This window comes from Pogoniulus pusillus, chromosome 18 (assembly GCF_015220805.1).
Source record: "Pogoniulus pusillus isolate bPogPus1 chromosome 18, bPogPus1.pri, whole genome shotgun sequence".
In the NCBI taxonomy this organism is placed as follows: Eukaryota; Metazoa; Chordata; class Aves; order Piciformes; family Lybiidae; genus Pogoniulus; species Pogoniulus pusillus.
Window position 1 is genome coordinate 2369240 of NC_087281.1, and position 18055 is coordinate 2387294.

The 18055-nt window shown below is 45.2% G+C and overlaps 1 protein-coding gene across 2 annotated transcripts in view; it reads left to right on the forward strand.

The window, feature by feature from the left end:
* Window positions 1-18055, forward strand: part of PRKN (parkin RBR E3 ubiquitin protein ligase) — a 667734-nt gene that overhangs the window by 153849 nt on the left and 495830 nt on the right. For both annotated transcript variants that reach the window (XM_064158244.1, XM_064158246.1), the window contains exon 5: window positions 6744-6862. In XM_064158244.1, coding sequence (XP_064014314.1) covers window positions 6744-6862 — 119 coding nt within the window. The remainder of the gene's footprint in view (window positions 1-6743; window positions 6863-18055) is intronic.

The following is an 18055-nucleotide window of genomic DNA, read 5'->3' on the forward strand; positions in this document are numbered from 1 at the left end:
TTTCTCTCGTCTCCCTAGTATTGCCATCAGACATATTGTCAATATTTCCAAGTGGGACATAATTTTCTCCAATGAATTTCTGCATAGGGGATGTTTTGGGGGTACTTTTTGTACTAATGAAAAAGGAAAACAGTGGAAAGTGCTAAAACAAATTAATATTGAGCTCACGTAGTCAATTTTTGCAGAGAGTAAATATCAAGCTAATGCATAAGATTTATCCTCTATAGTAAATCAACAATATGTCTCATTTCAGGTCTCTCCTGTGGCTGCTATTTTGTACTGCACTATTCAGTCATGCTGATTTATGCCATACTATCCTATGAATATTTTGCAGAGTGTTATCAATAATATAATTTTATCTTTGGATCCAGATGGAATGGGCTTAGAACACAAAGGAGGCCTCAAGTAGTTTATTGCTTGAAATAAATTTGGTATAAAATGTGAAACAGGAATGTAAGACATCAAGGAGTGGACAACTGGATAAGGAAAGGCATGAGCCCAATTAACAACATGTTTTCTTTTATATGGGCTCATGTACTCAATAAGATAGTTCTGTTTGGCTGGAATGATCTTCTTGGAGTCATGACGGGAATCCTTCTGGAGAGTAGGGCAAATTAGGACAGTGAGTGGTGGCATAACAGATCTGCTTCCACATGTGAACAGAAGCAGCAAACTCATTAGGCTGTCAGTATAAGAGAATGGAGCAATGAGGACCCAAATCGTAGGATCGTAGAATTCTAGGGGTTGGAAAGGTTCTCTGGACACGCTCAAGCATCTCAGTGTCCCTCCTAAACTGGGGGCCCAGAACTGAACACAGTACTCAAGGGGTGGTCTAACCAGTGCAGAGTACAGGGGCAGAATGACCTCCCTGCTCCTGCTGACCACACCATTCCTGATGCAGGCCAGGATGCCACTGGCTCTCTTGGCCACCTGGGCACACTGCTGGCTCATGTTCAGGCAGGTATCAGTCAGTACCCCCAGATCCCTCTCTGTCTGGCTGCTCTCCAGCCACTCCGACCCCAGCCTGTATCTCTGCATGGGGTTGCTGTGGCCAAAGTGCAGCACCAGCACTTGGAGCTATTGAACCCCTTCCCCTTGGACTCTGCCCATCTGTCCAGGCAGTCAAGGTCCCACTGCAGAGCCCTTCTGCCCTCCAACCCAGCCACATCTGCCCCCAGCTTGGTGTCATCTGCACACTTGCTGATGACCGACTCGATGCCCTCATCCAGATCATCTATGAAGATGTTAAAGAGGATGGGGCCCAGCACTGATCCCTGAGGGACACCACTAGTGCCAGCCACCAGCTGGATGTGGCACCATTCACCACCACTCTCTGGTCTCGGCCCTCCAGCCAGTTCCTAACCCAGCACAGAGTGTTGCCATCCAAGCCGTGAGCTGAGAGCTTAGCCAGCCTTTGAATTGTGCTGAAGGTGCTGCCCTTCTGTGTTGATGGTCATAGTGAAACTGCATAAAGTACAATGCAGTAATGTGCAAATGCTCTGCTCCTCATTTGCAGTGCTGTGTGTCAGGTTTTTATTGTGATTCCAGTTCAAATCGAGTCCAATACAGACAGCTCTCAACCCTAGTGTTAGGAGCCTCAGGCAAAATACAAGTGAATAGAAATCTAAATGTTCAAGATTTCTACATACTAAGTTTGGTTTCACCTCTCAGCGTACTACCATATATTAAATCATTCAGCATATGCCTTTTTTTCTTTAGTTGAACTCTTCTTTATCTCAGAACTGTGTGTTAGACTGATTTGAGAAGTGAAGCACTTCATAGATCAATTGATTAAAATTAATACTGGATGCATCAGTGATGTACTCTTATGTAGCATGTTTCTGAAACTTGGAAAAAGGTTGTAAAAATTCTTCTTCCAGCAGTGCACATCTTCTTTGAATACATTTACATACTTTTGCCTAGAAAAAAATATTTTTTTACTACACAGTTCTCTGAAGTTTTGGGAAATGCATATTTCTTAGGATGCCTGTAAGTATATGTATACATCTATAAATAGGTGTAACATAGAATCATAGAATCAATCAGGCTGGAAGAGACCTCCAAGATCATCCAGGCCAACCTAGCACCCAGCCCTAGACCAGTCATTTAGACCATGGCACTAAGTGCCTCAGCCAGGCTTTGCTTCAACACCTCCAGGGACGGTGACTCCACCACCTCCCTGGGCAGCCCATTCCAATGCCAATCACTCTCTCTGTGAAGAACTTCCTCCTAACATCCAGCCTAGACCTCCCATACCACAACTTGAGACTGTGTCCCCTTGTTCTGTTGCTGCTTGCCTGGCAGAAGAGACCAACCCTATTTGGCTACAGCCTCCCTTCAGGTAGTTGTAGGCAGCAATGAGGTCAGCCCTGAGCCTCCTCTTCTGCAGGCTGCACACCCCCAGCTCCCTCAGCCTCTCCTCACAGGGCTGTGCTCCAGGCCCCTCACCAGCTTCTCTGGACAAGTTCCAGCACCTCAACATCTCTCTTGAATTGAGGAGCCCAGAACTGGACACAGTAGTCAAGGTTAAATTAAATGAAATTGCTAGGCATTTTCATTGACAGAACACAGAGTCATGGAACCATAGAATGGTTTGGGTTGGAAGAAACCTTAAAAATAATCTACTTCTACCACCCCCACCACGGACAGGGACACCTTCCAGTAGACCAGTCTGACCTTTATCATATGAAGGGACTGTAAATGTAAAGCACGTAAGTCCTTTTTAAAAGTATTATACCAGATCATCTTTACTGTTAGGATTCAAATACACATTAAAATATGTATTGCTGATAAATGTAAGGGGAAGTAGGAGAATGGGGAAGAAGACAGTGAGAAGCTTCTGAGCTCTAAGGGACTGCTCTTCATTTGGAAGTTCATTGCTGTTAGTGAGTCAAGTCTCTCCAACCATTTCCCTTGACAGTGGGAAGTCTAAAACGTTATTATGGTCTCTGTTCATCTTTAAATAGTGAGCTTGAGTCTCTGAGCTTGGAGATGTCTATTCTAGATTAAAACAATGTCATGAATCTTCTATAATTTTATAGGGAGTAGCAAATCTAAAAAGTGGTTTACTGAAAACAGTGACAAGGATTGAATGTGAAATCAAATTCATTACCATTGCCCCAGGCTTACACAATTCCCTGCGTATTATCTTCCCTTCCATAGTTTCACAGAACAGAATGCATTTCATTTCATTCTCATTGAAAATTTCCTTGGCCTAATATATTTGGCAGCAGTTTACAGACTTCTTCAGGTTACACTGCTGCCAACAAGAATAAAGGAATAGTTCCCAGTCTTCCATGACTAAAACTAACTTTGCTAAATGAAACCTTTGTTGTCTTGCTGTGATGTCAGTCGACGCTGATCCTTTAAACCTCATCCAAGGAAATTTTCATGCAGCTTTGTTGCAGAGGGGATTCTCAGTGCCTATGCCTATTGGGCGGAGGGGAGAAATGAATTGGGGTGAGATGATTTCATATAAAAATATAGATTTATTAAATTCAATATTCTGAACTCTTGCCACCCCCAACCACTGTATATTAATATTCAGTTCAGTACACGGTTATGAAAACAATCTAGGAGAAAATATGTACAGGAATTTGTTATTTAACTAGCAAACATTCAAACTACAGACAGAGAGAGGAGTTTTCCCCGTGGCTTAATGCTGCTTGGGGTCTTTATGCTATTTGCCCAGCAGAGCAGGCTGAAACTCTTTCTGCTCTATGGCAGAGGCAACAGATACTTACAGAGGTATTGAAGCTTTTACTCACAATTCTTATTAATTATTAACCACCCTCCGGGGCTGCATCACAGCTGTGATGGTTTGGGCTCTTAGCCGCCCCCCCACACTTTGTGTTTGCCCCAGCTAACTCAGATGGACCCTGGGAATATAGATGAAGCAATTTATTTACAGCTAGCAGAATTTACAAGCAGCTATTTACAATATATACAGTTATATACCATTATATACAGAAATATACAAAGGATAAACAATACAGAAGCACAACTCCCCTCCCAGAAACCAAGGTCCCCAGGAGGGCCTTTCAAACCACCCCAACACCTCCCCCTGCCCTCTCAACCTTACCCCAGTTCTCAGGAAGGAGAGGGATGCGGCCAAGAGGTTAGGGAGCAAGGTTAGTAGGAGCAAGGTTAATGAGATGTGACCAGGTCTGAAGGCAAAGGCAGAAGGAAGGACAAAATGGAGAAAGTTTACTTCTTCTTCCCAGAGCTCTCAGCGTGACTGTGAGAGAAGCAGACACCATGTTTTCATTCCACTGCCTGTTATAAAGTTCTTTTACCAAAACATTCCAGCTTGCTTCTAACTAGCACAACAGCCTGTGCCTAATGTCCAATTCTCCAGGGTCTCTGCCTTTGGACTTGGAGGTTGGAATCCTCCCGGCTTGAGGGGAAATAGGTTTCCTCTAACCTTTGTCCTCCTGGCGAAGAGGCGATCTCTGCCTTGGTGCTGCTGGCTTCTTCTGGATGCTGTGTCCAGGGATTCTCAGCTGGCAGGATTTGAGGAGCACATCGTGCTGTCTCTGGCACGGTTGTTCACGGCTTCAGGCTGTGTGTGCAGACAATCCAGAGTCTGCTTCCTGGTTATCTCAGTGGCAGTGGCTTCTACCAGGCAGTGATAGGCACCAGGCGTGCAAAGTGTGTGCAGCTGCTGGGAGTGTGAGCTCTGTAGGTAAAGGCAATGCAGGATCTGGTCCTGGTAGCAATAGCATGCAGATGTGCACAGCTGGCTTAGGAGACTATGGGCTCCTTATATATATATATATATGTACATAGGCAGGCTTAAATGAGCTCTGCATCTGAGGTATGCAAGCAAGTGAGCTGCGAGTGAGGGTCAGAGCATGAGGGTCTGAGCCTCTGAGCATCGGAGCTATGCAATGGCATCTGAGTGTGGGGGTCTGAGCGGCTGAGCGCTGCAAGTGAGGGTCAGAGCTGTGTCTGAGCCATGCAGATGAATCAGAGCAGCAGGGTGCTGCAATGGGGTCCGAGCTGGGCTGGGCAGGGGTCTGAGCTGCAGGTGAGTCAGAGCACATTGTTAACCTGTGCACTCCTATTTATTGGCTGTGGGCCAAGATTAATGGTCCCTTTGGCCACTAGAATGACCAATCAGGTTGGCAGTCAGCCAAACCTTACCATACTAGGCAGAAGGCTCTTGCCTGGACTTTCCCAAATACGGGGATCACATGGATTTACCCCAGGGAGACACGAGCTGGGTGTGTGGGGGCTTACACAACTTGTTTAAAACCAGGGGTCCTGGCAGAAAAACATGTCCAGGCAAGGCAAGGCATAAGCAAGCCTGCTTTTGGGCTTATAGGCCCTACACGACAAACTTGAACTCACTAAAATTTGCAGCTAGACAAATTTAGACTCGAAGTAAGATGCAAATTACGGTGAGCTGGGGGTAATTAATCTCATACATCACGTGCCAAGGATTACAGTTGGTGCTCATCCATGGTAAGCTCAAACTCTAAACGGGATGCATTTTCTAGGAGATGTGGTTCAAGGGCGACGAGGCTGGGGAGAGGCCTTGAGCACAGCCCTACGAGGAGAGGCTGAGGGAGCTGGGATTGGTTAGCCTGGAGAAGAGGAGGCTCAGGGGAGACCTCATTGCTGTCTACAACTACCTGAGGGGTGGTTGTAGCCAGGAGGAGGTTGCTCTCTTCTCTCAGGTGGCCAGCACCAGAACGAGAGGACACAGCCTCAGGCTGCACCAGGGGAGATTTAGGCTGGAGGTGAGGAGAAAGTTCTTCACTGAGAGAGTCATTGGACACTGGAATGGGCTGCCCGGGGAGGTGGTGGAGTCGCCGTCTCTGGAGCTGTTCAAGGCAGGATTGGACGTGGCACTTGGTGCCATGGTCTGGCCTTGAGCTCTGTGGTAAAGGGTTGGACTTGATGATCTGTGAGGTCTCTTCCAACCCTGATGATACTGTGGTACTGTGATCTCTAAGTATCAGTAAGAAGCTGGAGTTACTGAGAGGTGTGAAGAACTAGACCAAGCAAGATAAGATGGTCACAGTGCTGTATTCAGACCTTAAAATTAATCAAACTAGTATTTTTAATGTATCACTTATTAATGTCAAATAAAAGCCCTTCATGAGGAATTTTTTAACTGGTTTTCAGTATGCATATGTGATGGTTTAGGTGTTACCTATCCCCCCCAACTTTGGAAAATCACCCAGGCTAGACTCAGCGGCTCTGGAAATTGAATGAAGCTTTATATTTACAGCTGAGCACAATAGACAAGCAGGTATTTACAATATATATACAGTTATATACGGAAATATACAAGGTAAAAGCTAATACAGAAACACAACTCCCCTCCCAGAAACCCAACTCCCCAAGAGGGGCTCTCAACTGCCCTTCCACCTTTCCTCCAACCCCTCAACCTTACCCAAGATCTTGCCTTATGTTTAAGGTAGTTTTGAGGGTCGGCCAGGGGGGTTAGGAAACAGGTGGATTAGTCACAAAGATGGTAGGTTAGGTTAGAGAGAGAGAGAAGTTCAGCCCAAAGCCCAGGCAGCAACTCTGTTATCTGTGTTTGTGTTCTTGTTCTTACACATCTCAGCAAGCCTATGAGTGCAGCAGCCATCACCATTGTTTCCCTTTCACAGCCTGTCATCTAATTCTTCTCACCAAACCATTCTAGCTAGCTTCAGTCTAGCACACCATAACATGTTTTTCTTTGCTGCTTCATTTTTTTTTTGTTGTTTTGTTTTGCTTTTTTGTGACAGGTGCAGCTACTTACAACAGTTTTTATGTTTTCTGCAAACATCTCTGCCATGCTGTGCAACCTGGGAAGCTGAGGGTCCGCTGCAGTCTGTGTAAACAAGGAGCACTGACGCTGGCAAGGGTAAGCTTGCTCCTTTGTTTGTTTTAAAGTGTTGGAGTGTTTGGAGATGATATCTCTGGTTTTGTCTGTTTGCACAGATGTGGCTCTCTTTATGTGTATTTCTGCTTATACAAAGCTTGCAGGGGTTGTTCAGGGAACAGAAAGACCTAAATTCAGGGCCTGATTGTGACCACTATGCAATGAGACAAGGAGGGAATTAAGTGACTGTGCAGCTAGGAACAGTCATCTCTCCTGCCTAGCAACTTATATATAGTCAAGGGAAAGGACAGGAAGTGATCTGCCAAGCTTTGTTTGCATCCTAAAATAGGAGACTGTTGTTTGACTTAGGCAGTAGTGTAAAGCTTTGAAGGATGTTTTAAGTGCTGCAGGATTTCATTTGTTGTTGCTACTAGGGACTGAGAGTCCTTCCTCTCTTATAAGTAATGGTGTTCACAAATCAGTTTTGCTATGTGAAAGGCTGATGTTTTGCAAGAGGCTGAACCTTATCATGCTATAGCTTAGGAGATGGAGCTTTCCTATTTGGCACATGTTTTAAGTGTTTAAATTTGTCCTTTGCTGTGGTTTAAAGTGGTTAATGTCAGCTTCGTGGTCTTGATGTAGCCCAATGCTTGATCATCTTTGCAATTAATAGCATGCTGAGGCCCTTTAAAGACCCAGCTCCTGTATTCTCATCGAAAAGAATAAACCAGAGCAATGCTTTTACCCATCTAATTTGAAAAGCTACTACAATAAACCACCTTAAGCTCTGCATTCCATTCCTTAATTACCTGGCATCTCTGATTTCAGAGGCTTGGAAGTCTTGCATTTTGTAGTGTTTCAAATTAACATATCTAAGGGGATTTGTTCGCTTCTGAAAGTAGCATTTAAATACTGATGGTTATTATAGGCTCAAATCACATAGGAATCTAAATAGAAGAGCAATTGCCATTGATACACTATATACTATACTATATACTGTACTATTTCCAGTAGTATAGTACTCAGCATGGATAAAAGCACAGACAACATTGTGTTCAACCTGAATGGAAGCCGTCAGTGCAGCTGAAAGGCATTGCAGGTATAACGACATGAGTTTGAACCTAGTGCATTGCACTGGTGGCATGCAGCATGTCCTTTGCAAGACTCAGTGGCTTCCTTCAGCATGCTTGCTTTTAGAAGTGATGACTTTGATACTTTAAGCTGACTTAAATCCCCAAGCTTTTCAGTTTTTACAGTATCTGTTAAGTAGTATTCTGCATCTTGGAGACTTAAAAATCTCTTTGTCATCTCTTGTGAATTTCTCCTAACTGCACAATACAAGTTCTGCTATGAAAAGTTCTGCTATGAAAAGTTCTGCTATGACATATTTCTAAATGCACTTTCATATCTGCTTGTCTGGTATGGATGTGGTCTTTGCTAAATACAAAACTTCAATAACACAATAAATATACACAAGCTGATAATTTCCACTGAGCAAATAGATTGCAGGTGCTTCTTTCTATTAGCTTGTTTTACAGAAGATAGGAAAAGAAAGTAGCTGGGAACTTATGCTGGAAACATCAAATGATAATTTTATCTGTTTCATTTTCCTAATAATTTATATTTCTTGTTAGTTTCTCCCCAAAAACAAAGCAACTTGTTATTCTTTGCCCCTTGAATTCAAATGGAACATGATGGTTAAGAATAGTGAGTGTGTGCCTGTGTCCTGGTAGGGCATAAATCCTGCCCTGCTGCTTGAACCCTTGCTCTCCTCCTCCTGTTGTGGGTCCAGGAAGTTGAGTCAGATGAGCAAACAATAAGGGTTTGGTCCCAGCAAAGCCTTGAGGGCTAGGGGCTTAGCACCACGTGTCAGGAGGTGTCTTACAGTATCACAGTATCACCAAGGTTGGAAGAGACCTCACAGATCATCAAGTCCAACCCTTTACCACAGAGCTCAAGGCCAGACCATGGCACCAAGTGCCACGTCCAATCCTGCCTTGAACAGCTCCAGGGACGGCGACTCCACCACCTCCCCGGGCAGCCCATTCCAGTGTCCAATGACTCTCTCAGTGAAGAACTTTCTCCTCACCTCCAGCCTAAATTTCCCCTGGTGCAGCCTGAGGCTGTGTCCTCTCGTTCTGGTGCTGGCCATCTGAGAGAAGAGAGCAACCTCCTCCTGGCCACAACCACCCCTCAGGTAGTTGTAGACAGCAATAAGGTCTCCCCTGAGCCTCCTCTTCTCCAGGCTAACCAATCCCAGCTCCCTCAGCCTCTCCTCGTAGGGCTGTGCTCAAGGCCTCTCCCCAGCCTCGTTGCCCTTCTCTGGACACACTCAAGCATCTCAATGTCCCTCCTAAACTGGGGGGCCCAGAACTGAACACAGTACTCAAGGTGTGGTCTAACCAGTGCAGAGTACAGTCTTGTGCTGCCCCTGAATGTGCCTGTGCAGTCACACGAGGCACGAAGCTTTGAATTCATTGAGCAGAACACTGATGCTAGTGCCTATTGGCCAGTTTAATTTTCAAAAGGATGTATTTAATGGGGGGGTGATGTAGACACCACTGCCTGTCTGCTCGTCTGCCCTTCTGCCCTGACCCTCCACTGAGAGCAGTGCTAGGCTGACAACTTGGTGTGCAAGTTTGAAGCCAAATATGTTATCTGAGCACAGAGACAGAAGATGTCCTAGTTTGAGCCTAGCTGGGACATTTTAGTGAGAGGAATTAGATGGTAGACTGTGAAAAGGAAACAATGGTGATGTCTGCTGCACTCATAGGCTTGTTGAGATGGATAAGAACAACATAAACATAGATAACAGAGTTGCTCTCTGTCTTTGGCTGCTTCCCTTCTCTCTCTAATCTGCTGTCTGTGTGACTAATCCTTCTGCTTCCTAACCCCCCTGGCTGATTCTTCAAACTCACCTTGAAACTAAGGCAAAGTCTGGGATGAGGTAGAGGGGTGGGAAGGAGGTGGAAGGGTGGCTGAGAGCCCCTCCTGGGGACTCTGGTTTCTGGGAGGGCTGCTGTGTTTCTGTATTACCTTTTAAACTTGCTAGGTGTCTGCCTATAGCTGTATAGATTGTAAATAGCTGCTTGTATAATGTGCTGAGCCGTAAATATAAAGCTTCATTCTAATTTCCAGGCTCAGCTGAGTCTAGTCTGGGCGATTTTCTTAAGTGTGTGTGTGGGGTGGGTAACACTCAAACCATTACAACCATGTAAGCCAGCATTTGTTGCACTAATTCTTTCATTGAGATGAAAGTGAGTACCTGTGTAAAACCCACACAAAGCTTTGGGCAGCATTAATTTACTCTACATGCTAATCCTTTTGCTACCTAAGCCACAAGTGACCAACCTAATTAAATTGAGCTCTTTTTTTTGCCATGGTGTGTTGACTGACATGTTAAAATATTCCTTATTCATTTAAAGAGTCTTATTCTAAAACCATATTTAAATGTCATGCTTATTTGCATAGCATTATTTTAGCACAGGCTGCTCAGCATTAATTTACTATGTTTCTATGAAATTTAGAGTCTACTGTCTTTATTTTTTACCAAAGACATCCATTGAAATGCTGGATGTGTAATTTTCCTCTTGACATGTTGGTTGGCATTTTATGAACATTTTGTGACCTGATGTTTTATGGGAGATATGTACCAGATTGATTGAATTATATGGAAACCTCAGTCATTACAGAAGTATCACCTCTCCCTAGTTTATCTAATTAATCAAGCACAAATGCATGCCTGGGAGGGTTGGAGTGTGGGAGTCTTATACAGACCACCTACAAGCCTGCCAGCAACTTTCTTCAAGTAGTTCATCAGTTTAGTCATTAGTTTCACACTGGTTTATATATTTTGTTGGGTTGGGGCTTTAAAAGATACATATAATGCAGCAGTTTGTTTCACTTGCTTGGTTCAGCATCTGATGCTCACTCTTGGCCACCACAGAACCAGGCAAGTGGCTCCTGGAGCTGGTGCTGGCAGGATGGGAGATGAGTGGGATGCAAGGCTCAGCCTTCATCACCACACTTAGACTCAATTTAAGAGAGATGTTTAGATTCTGGAGCATGTCCAGAGAAGGGCAACGAAGCTGGTGAGGGGCCTGGAGCACAGCCCTGTGAGGAGAGGCTGAGGCAGCTGGGGGTGTGCAGCCTGCAGAAGAGGAGGCTCAGGGCTGACCTCATTGCTGTCTACAACTACCTGAAGGGAGGCTGTAGCCAGGTGGGGTTGGTCTCTTCTGCCAGGCAAGCAGCAACAGAAGAAGGGGACAGAGTCTCGAGTTGTGCCAGGGGAGATCTAGGCTGGATGTTGTTAGGAAGTTGTTGTCAGAGAGAGTGATTGGCATTGGAATGGGCTGCCCAGGGAGGTGGTGGAGTTGCCATCCTTGGAGGTGTTGAAGCCAAGCCTGGCTGAGGCACTTAGTGCCATGGTCTGGTTGATTGTGTAGGGCTGGGTGCTAGGTTGGACTGGATGATCTTGGAGGTCTCTTCCAGCCTGATTGAAACTATGATTCAGTTAGGTTATTGCTCTTTCCAAAACACCAAGACATGTACAATTCTTGCTTTGGAGTGATAACAGCAGTAACATTCAGTGCTTATAGTCAAAAGGAAAATGCATATTTGCAAAAGGGAGGCCTGATTCTGCAACTGGTGTAGACTAGTTTGTAGTATACACAGAAAACATGGTTTTTTGATGTATCTAACATACTCCTGCTATAGAAGACAGTAACTTTTGACTCAGTATCTATTTGACTTAATACAGAATTCAGACAGAAAATTTGGATATAAGTGCAGTAAACAGACTTTTGAGTCCAGCCACGTGGTGAAGCCATTTCTACTTCAGAGACGTGGACTCATAACTATTTAGTAACTCTTCACACCTTGCCCTTAGTAGGTACTGGTAGAATTTTCACTATATCCTCTATTACAAGCACCAAAGCTGTCTCACAGAGCTTTTTCTGTAGTTTTCAAGTGTACCTCATAGCTCAAATTATTGTTTCAGATCTTTTCAGAGATGGAGGTTTCTGTTTGACTCCAATTAAACTTCCTGCTGTGGAGATGGAACTTAGTTTCTGACACTGACAGCGTATCTGGAATTTATCCAGCAGCTGGTGCATACAGTCCTGCTGTTGACCCTACCCCTAGATGAGCCTCCTCAGTCCACAGGTTTTGTAAACTCTCTCTGCCACAGGAAAGCCCTGTCATCTTTCAAGTGCCAACTAGTGACTGACAAATAGCATAGATCCATAGAATCAACCAGGTTGGAAGAGACCTCCAAGATCGTCCAGTCCAACCTAGCGCCCAGCCCTAGCCATTAAACCATGGCACTAAGTGCCTCAGCCAGGCTTTGCTTGAACACCTCCAGGGACAGTGCCTCCACCACCTCCCTGGGCAGCCCATTCCAATGCCAATCACTCTGTCTGCCAACAACTTCCTCCTGACATCCAGCCTAGACCTCCGCTGGCACAGCTTGAGACTGTGTCCCCTTGTTCTGTTGCTGCTTGCCTGGCAGAAGAGACCAACCCCACCTGGGCACAGCCTCCCTTCAGGTAGTTGTAGACAGCAATGAGCTCTGCCCTGAGCCTCCTCTTCTGCAGGCTGCACACCCCCAGCTCCCTCAGCCTCTTCTCACAGGGCTGTGCTCCAGGTCCCTCACCAGCTTTGTTGCCCTTCTCTGGACACATTCCAGTATCTCAACATCTCTCTCGAATTGAGGAGTCCAGAACTGGACCCAGTACTCAAGATGTGCTCTGACCAGTGCTGAGCAGGTCTCGCATAACTTAAGTCATCTTCCTAATAGATAATTGTGCAGTATTTTGAATGCTTCTGTATTTACTAGGAAGAGTAAATCTCTTTAAGTTACTGACTCTATTTTTAATAGAGGTGTTTACCTAGAACACTTCTTTTTAATGAATAGAAATTTAACAGAGATTTTCAGTAATGTAAAATAGAAAGGCTGTTTACTTCTGGTCTCTTTGTTAATAAGCAGTTCCATAGTGCACTGTGTCTCACTTTTCAGATCACACATTTTTTCTGGAGTGCATTGCTTGTGTTCTGGCTCTGGCAGAGAAGGGAGTACTGATCTCTGCATCAGAGTGAGGCTGCCTGAAAGACAAGTAACTCCTCTTCCTCTCCCAGGCAACCAACAACAGAAGAAGGGGACACAGTCTCAAGTTGTGCCAGGGGAGGTCTAGGCTGGATGTTAGTAGGAAGTTGTTGTCAGAGAGAGTGATTGGCATTGGAATGGGCTGCCCAGGGAGGTGGTGGAGTCGCTGTCCCTGGTGGTGTTCAAGCAAAGCCTGGCTGAGGCACTCACTGCCATGGTCTACTTGATTGGCTAGGGCTAGATGATAGATTGGACTGGATGATCTTGAATGTCTCTTCCAATCTGGTTGATTCAATGATTCTGATTCCATGAATTATCTAACCCTTGCCACTGCTGAGTCAGCTTCTTCCCACTGCTGGTTCCCACCGCTAGGATAATATTGTGAGGAGGTTAACAAAACATCAGTTTGGCCTTTGAAGCTTAGCTGCAAAATAAACTCCATCCAGTGGAGTGCAATCTGATAAAGTGTGATCTCATTCAGAGATGTTAACAATGTGCTTCAATTTCTGGACTGGATGACGTAGGTATTTGTTTCTCCAGTATTACCTGTGTGCTGTGAGATTAAAAATGGCTTCAGTGCATCTTGGCTAACACATGACAAGGACTGTGTGTTAAAATACTTCACTTGAGTATTGTGCATAGGAAAGTTAGCACTGAAGTGTGTGCCCTAGGGTCAAAATAACAAATGTGAAGCATCCATTTATTCGTTGGGTTCCTGGTAATGAATGTGTTAGTATAAAAATAGCTTAATTTCCCTGCCTTTGGCTGACAAAAGCAGTACTTACAGGAAATTATGCCTATTTAACATATGTGCTTCTTTCTCCATAAATAATGAGAAGTTTCTCAGTTCTGACTTCTGAAGTACCACTACTGGGCACTGATGTTAATGCCAGAGTAGGGAAAAAATAGAGCTCTCAGAACTATTTTTTTCCCAGTGTTTCTATGGATTCAGGAAATCCTTCTGCAGTAGTTATACTGGCAGCATACTTAATCATAAGCTTTTCCTTTTTCTTCTAGTCAACCAGTGCTTCCTGAGAGTGAGTGAAAATCTCAAGATACAAATATGTTATTCTCTTGTGTAGCCCACTTGTGCCAGAATAGAGTCCTAGAATCAGTCAGGGTTGGAAGGGACCACAAGGATCATCTAGTTCCAACTCTCGTGCCATGGGCAGGGACATGCGTCCCAAGATACCAATATGTTATTCTCTTGTGTAGTCCACTTGTGCCAGAATAGAATCATGGAATCAGTCAGGGTTGGAAGGGACCACAAGAATCAGCTAGTTGAACCTCCTTGCCATAGACAAGGACACTCTACCCTAGATCAGGGTGGCCAGAGCCTCATCCAACCTGGCCTTAAACACCTCCTTGAAATTTGAATCAGCAAATTAAAAATACAGGCTTATAAGCCCTGTGCTCTTACTGGTCAAATCACTTAGTGCCATGGTCTGGCTGACTGGCTAGGGCTGGGTGCTAGGTTGGCCTGGATGATCTCTCCAACTTGATTGATTCCATCCACAAGAAGGGTCAGACGGAGGAACCTGGGAACTACAGACCTGTCAGCCTGACCTCAGTGCCAGGGAAACTGATGGAGCAGGTTATCTTGGGGGTGATAAGAGCGCACCTGAGGGATGGCAAAGAGCTCAGGTCCAGCCAGCATGGGTTTAGGAAGGGCAGATCCTGCCTCTCCAACCTGACCTCCTTCTATGATCAGGTGAGCCGCTTGGTGGATGTGGGGAGGCCTGTGGATGTGCTCTGTCTGGACTTCAGCAAGGCCTTTGACACTGTCCCCCACAGCAAACTGCTGGCTAAGCTGTCAGCCCATGGCTTGGATGGCAACACTCTGTGCTGGGTTAGGAACTGGCTGGAGGGACAGACCCAGAGAGTGGTGGTGAATGGTGCCACATCCAGCTGGCAGCTGGCACTAGTGGTGTCCCTTAGGGATCAGTGCTGGGCCCCATCCTCTTTAACATCTTCATAGATGATCTGGATGAGGGCATGGAGTCAGTCATCAGCAAGTTTGCAGAGGACACCAAGCTGGGGGCAGATGTGACTGAGTTGGAGGGCAGAAGGGCTCTGCAGCGGGACCTTGACCGCCTGGACAGATGGGCAGAGTCCAAGGGGATGGGGTTCAATAGCTCCAAGTGCAGGGTGCTGCACTTTGGCCACAGCAACCCCATGCAGAGATACAGGCTGGGGTTGGAGTGGCTGGAGAGCAGCCAGACAGAGAGGGATCTGGGGGTACTGATTGATACCTGCCTGAACATGAGCCAGCAGTGTGCCCAGGTGGCCAAGAGAGCCAGTGGCATCCTGGCCTGCATCAGGAATGCTGTGGTCAGCAGGAGCAGGGAGGTCATTCTGCCCCTGTACTCTGCACTGGTTAGACCACACCTTGAGTGCTGTGTTCAGTTCTGGGCCCCCCAGTTTAGGAGGGACATTGAGATGCTTGAGCGTGTCCAGAGAAGGGCGACGAGGCTGGGGAGAGGCCTTGAGCACAGCCCTACGAGGAGAGGCTGCGGGAGCTGGGATTGGTTAGCCTGGAGAAGAGGAGGCTCAGGGGTGACCTTATTGCTGTCTGCAACTACCTGATGGGTGGTTGTGGCCAGGAGGAGGTTGCTCTCTTCTCTCAGGTGGCCAGCACCAGAACAAGAGGACACAGCCTCAGGCCGCGCCAGGGGAGATTTAGGCTGGAGGTGAGGAGAAAGTTCTTCCCTGAGAGAGTCATTGGACACTGGAATGGGCTGCCCGGGGAGGTGGTGGAGTCGCCGTCCCTGGAGCTGTTCAAGGCAGGACTGGACGTGGCACTTGGTGCCATGGTCTGGCCTTGAGCTCTGTGGTAAAGGGTTGGACTTGATGATCTGTGAGGTCTCTTCCAATCCTTGTGATACTGTGATACTGTGATACTGTGGTCTTTTTTTTTTTCTTCATCAGGCATCTACTTACATGAATCTCTTCTGATCAAATTCATGTCATAGATAAATTAGAAGTCATCATCTGTCCTTTGGCAAAAATCCCCCCCAAATGACAAGAAGAATGACAAAGAGAAATTTGGTATATTCTATCCTCTCCCTACCTGCTCTGCAGATAAATGTGCTCTTTTGTGCTCTGTTCTCTCTCATGACCTGATCTGATGGTGACAGGCAGGCTTGCTGAAAATGAACTGCTGAGCCTGTTAGTGAAGGACTGTATTATGGTGGTAAGTTTGGTCTCCTTCTGCTGTTTGTAGTTCCTGCCCAATTACCTGTTAAAATAGATACAAACACCTCTAACTGTCATGTCCAGTAAATGGTTTGAGCAGTTTCCATGAAAAAAATCTGTCTCAGAAAGGGCTATTTTTCCATCATAACAAAGGAGACTACTACTTGACTGACCAAGGAGGCCAATATGTTTACTGTTTTTACTGTAGTTACACAGATCCTCATAGGGAATTTGTTTCATGCATTCTTCCTTACTCTTTCCTGTTGCTTGCAGTGAAATAGTACAAAGAATCATCATGAAATCTAGTGCTGAGCTGGCCCAGAACCCAGAATTACTGGTGGAACTTTCCTAAGAGCAGTCACATGGCATCTTCAATTCTGATTATGCCATTGCTCAGCCAGTGTCTTCACTGCTTTTGAAATGAGTGTAGGAAGAAAAAAGATAAAGCCTACATTTCTGCCTGTTTCCTTTCATGCCACTGCCATCCCTGGAGGTGTTCAAGCAAAGCCTGGATGAGGCACTTAGTGCCATGGTCTGGTTGACTGGATAGCGCTGGGTGATAGGTTGGACTGGATGAGCTTGGAGGTCTCTTCCAACCTGGTTTATTCTATGATTCTATGATTCTATGATTCTATGGTCTGGTTGATTGGATAGGGCTGGATGCTAGGTTGGACTGGATGAGCTTGGAGGTCTCTTCCAACCTGCTTGATTCTATGATTATGCCAAATCCAGCCACCCCCTGGGGAATATGTTGCAGCATATGGGACCTGTTTAAGATCTAGTAACACTTCTAGGAGTAAGAAAATTCAACAGTGGGTGATTGAAAACTCATGTTATAAGCTTTTATTCTTTCTTCTCCAGTTCTTTCTTTGGCTCTGAGTCTTGCTTCACAGTGAATCCTTTGAAGTACAGCCTCAGCCTTGCACCTGCCTTACAGAGTGACGCTGCCCTTGAGGCTGGCCTCCAAAGTGCTAAATTCCAGCTGAAGAGAACAGTTGGGAAGATTCAGAAGACTTTAAATAATTTTATTCATTTTTTTGGCTACTTCTTTCTCTTTTTTTTTTCCCCCCAGTATCCCTTCAGACAAATTGCACTACACTGCACATCAACTTTATGTGTATATATAATAAATTAAAACAACTCCATAGCTGATTGATGAAGAAAGTTACTTCATCTATTCCAAAAGACAGTAACAGCAATTCTTTGAAGCAAAATAAGCTTTGTGAAGGAAACAGCTTTTCTCTATGCTGAAAAAGTAACATACAGGTTATTCTTTCATTTTACTGGGGTAAGACTTGTTATACTATTAGAAGCTCAGAGATATCTATGCATGATTTATTACCTTTATTGCAGTATGTGTTTTCAGTAAGATTACATATCATCAAGTGCCTTAAAAGCTAAGGAAAAAACCTACCAATTATTGGAAAGAGGGAAAATTACATCAGTGTTATGTGTCATTCCAAGTCATGCTGTGAAATAAAACTGTCTTTTAATGTTGAGCCCAAAGTCAGTTTCTCCAGTCTGGGAGACAACAGTCATAAATGAAAAGGAAAACAGTTACCAAATTTACTTTCAGATTAGACTTTTACATGAGTCTCTAAATCAAATGTCTCATAAACCCTTTTTGCCAGAGAAGAGAGATGTGTGCCTAGGAATATAGATGATGTTCAATGTATCCTATCCTCACAGTTGCTGTAATATCACAGAAGGACAGACTTACAGACTGATTGAGGTTGGAAGGGACTTCTGGTGGTCATCTGGTTCAACCTCTCTGCCACTTGGAGGCAACTGCCCAAGACCACCAAGTAGCTCTTGGAATATCTCCTAAGATGGAGACTCTGTGCAACCTGTACCATCACTCAGTCACCCTGACACTCAAAAGGTTTCTCCTAATATTCAGACAGCACCTCCTGTGTTTCGGTTTGCACCCACTGCTT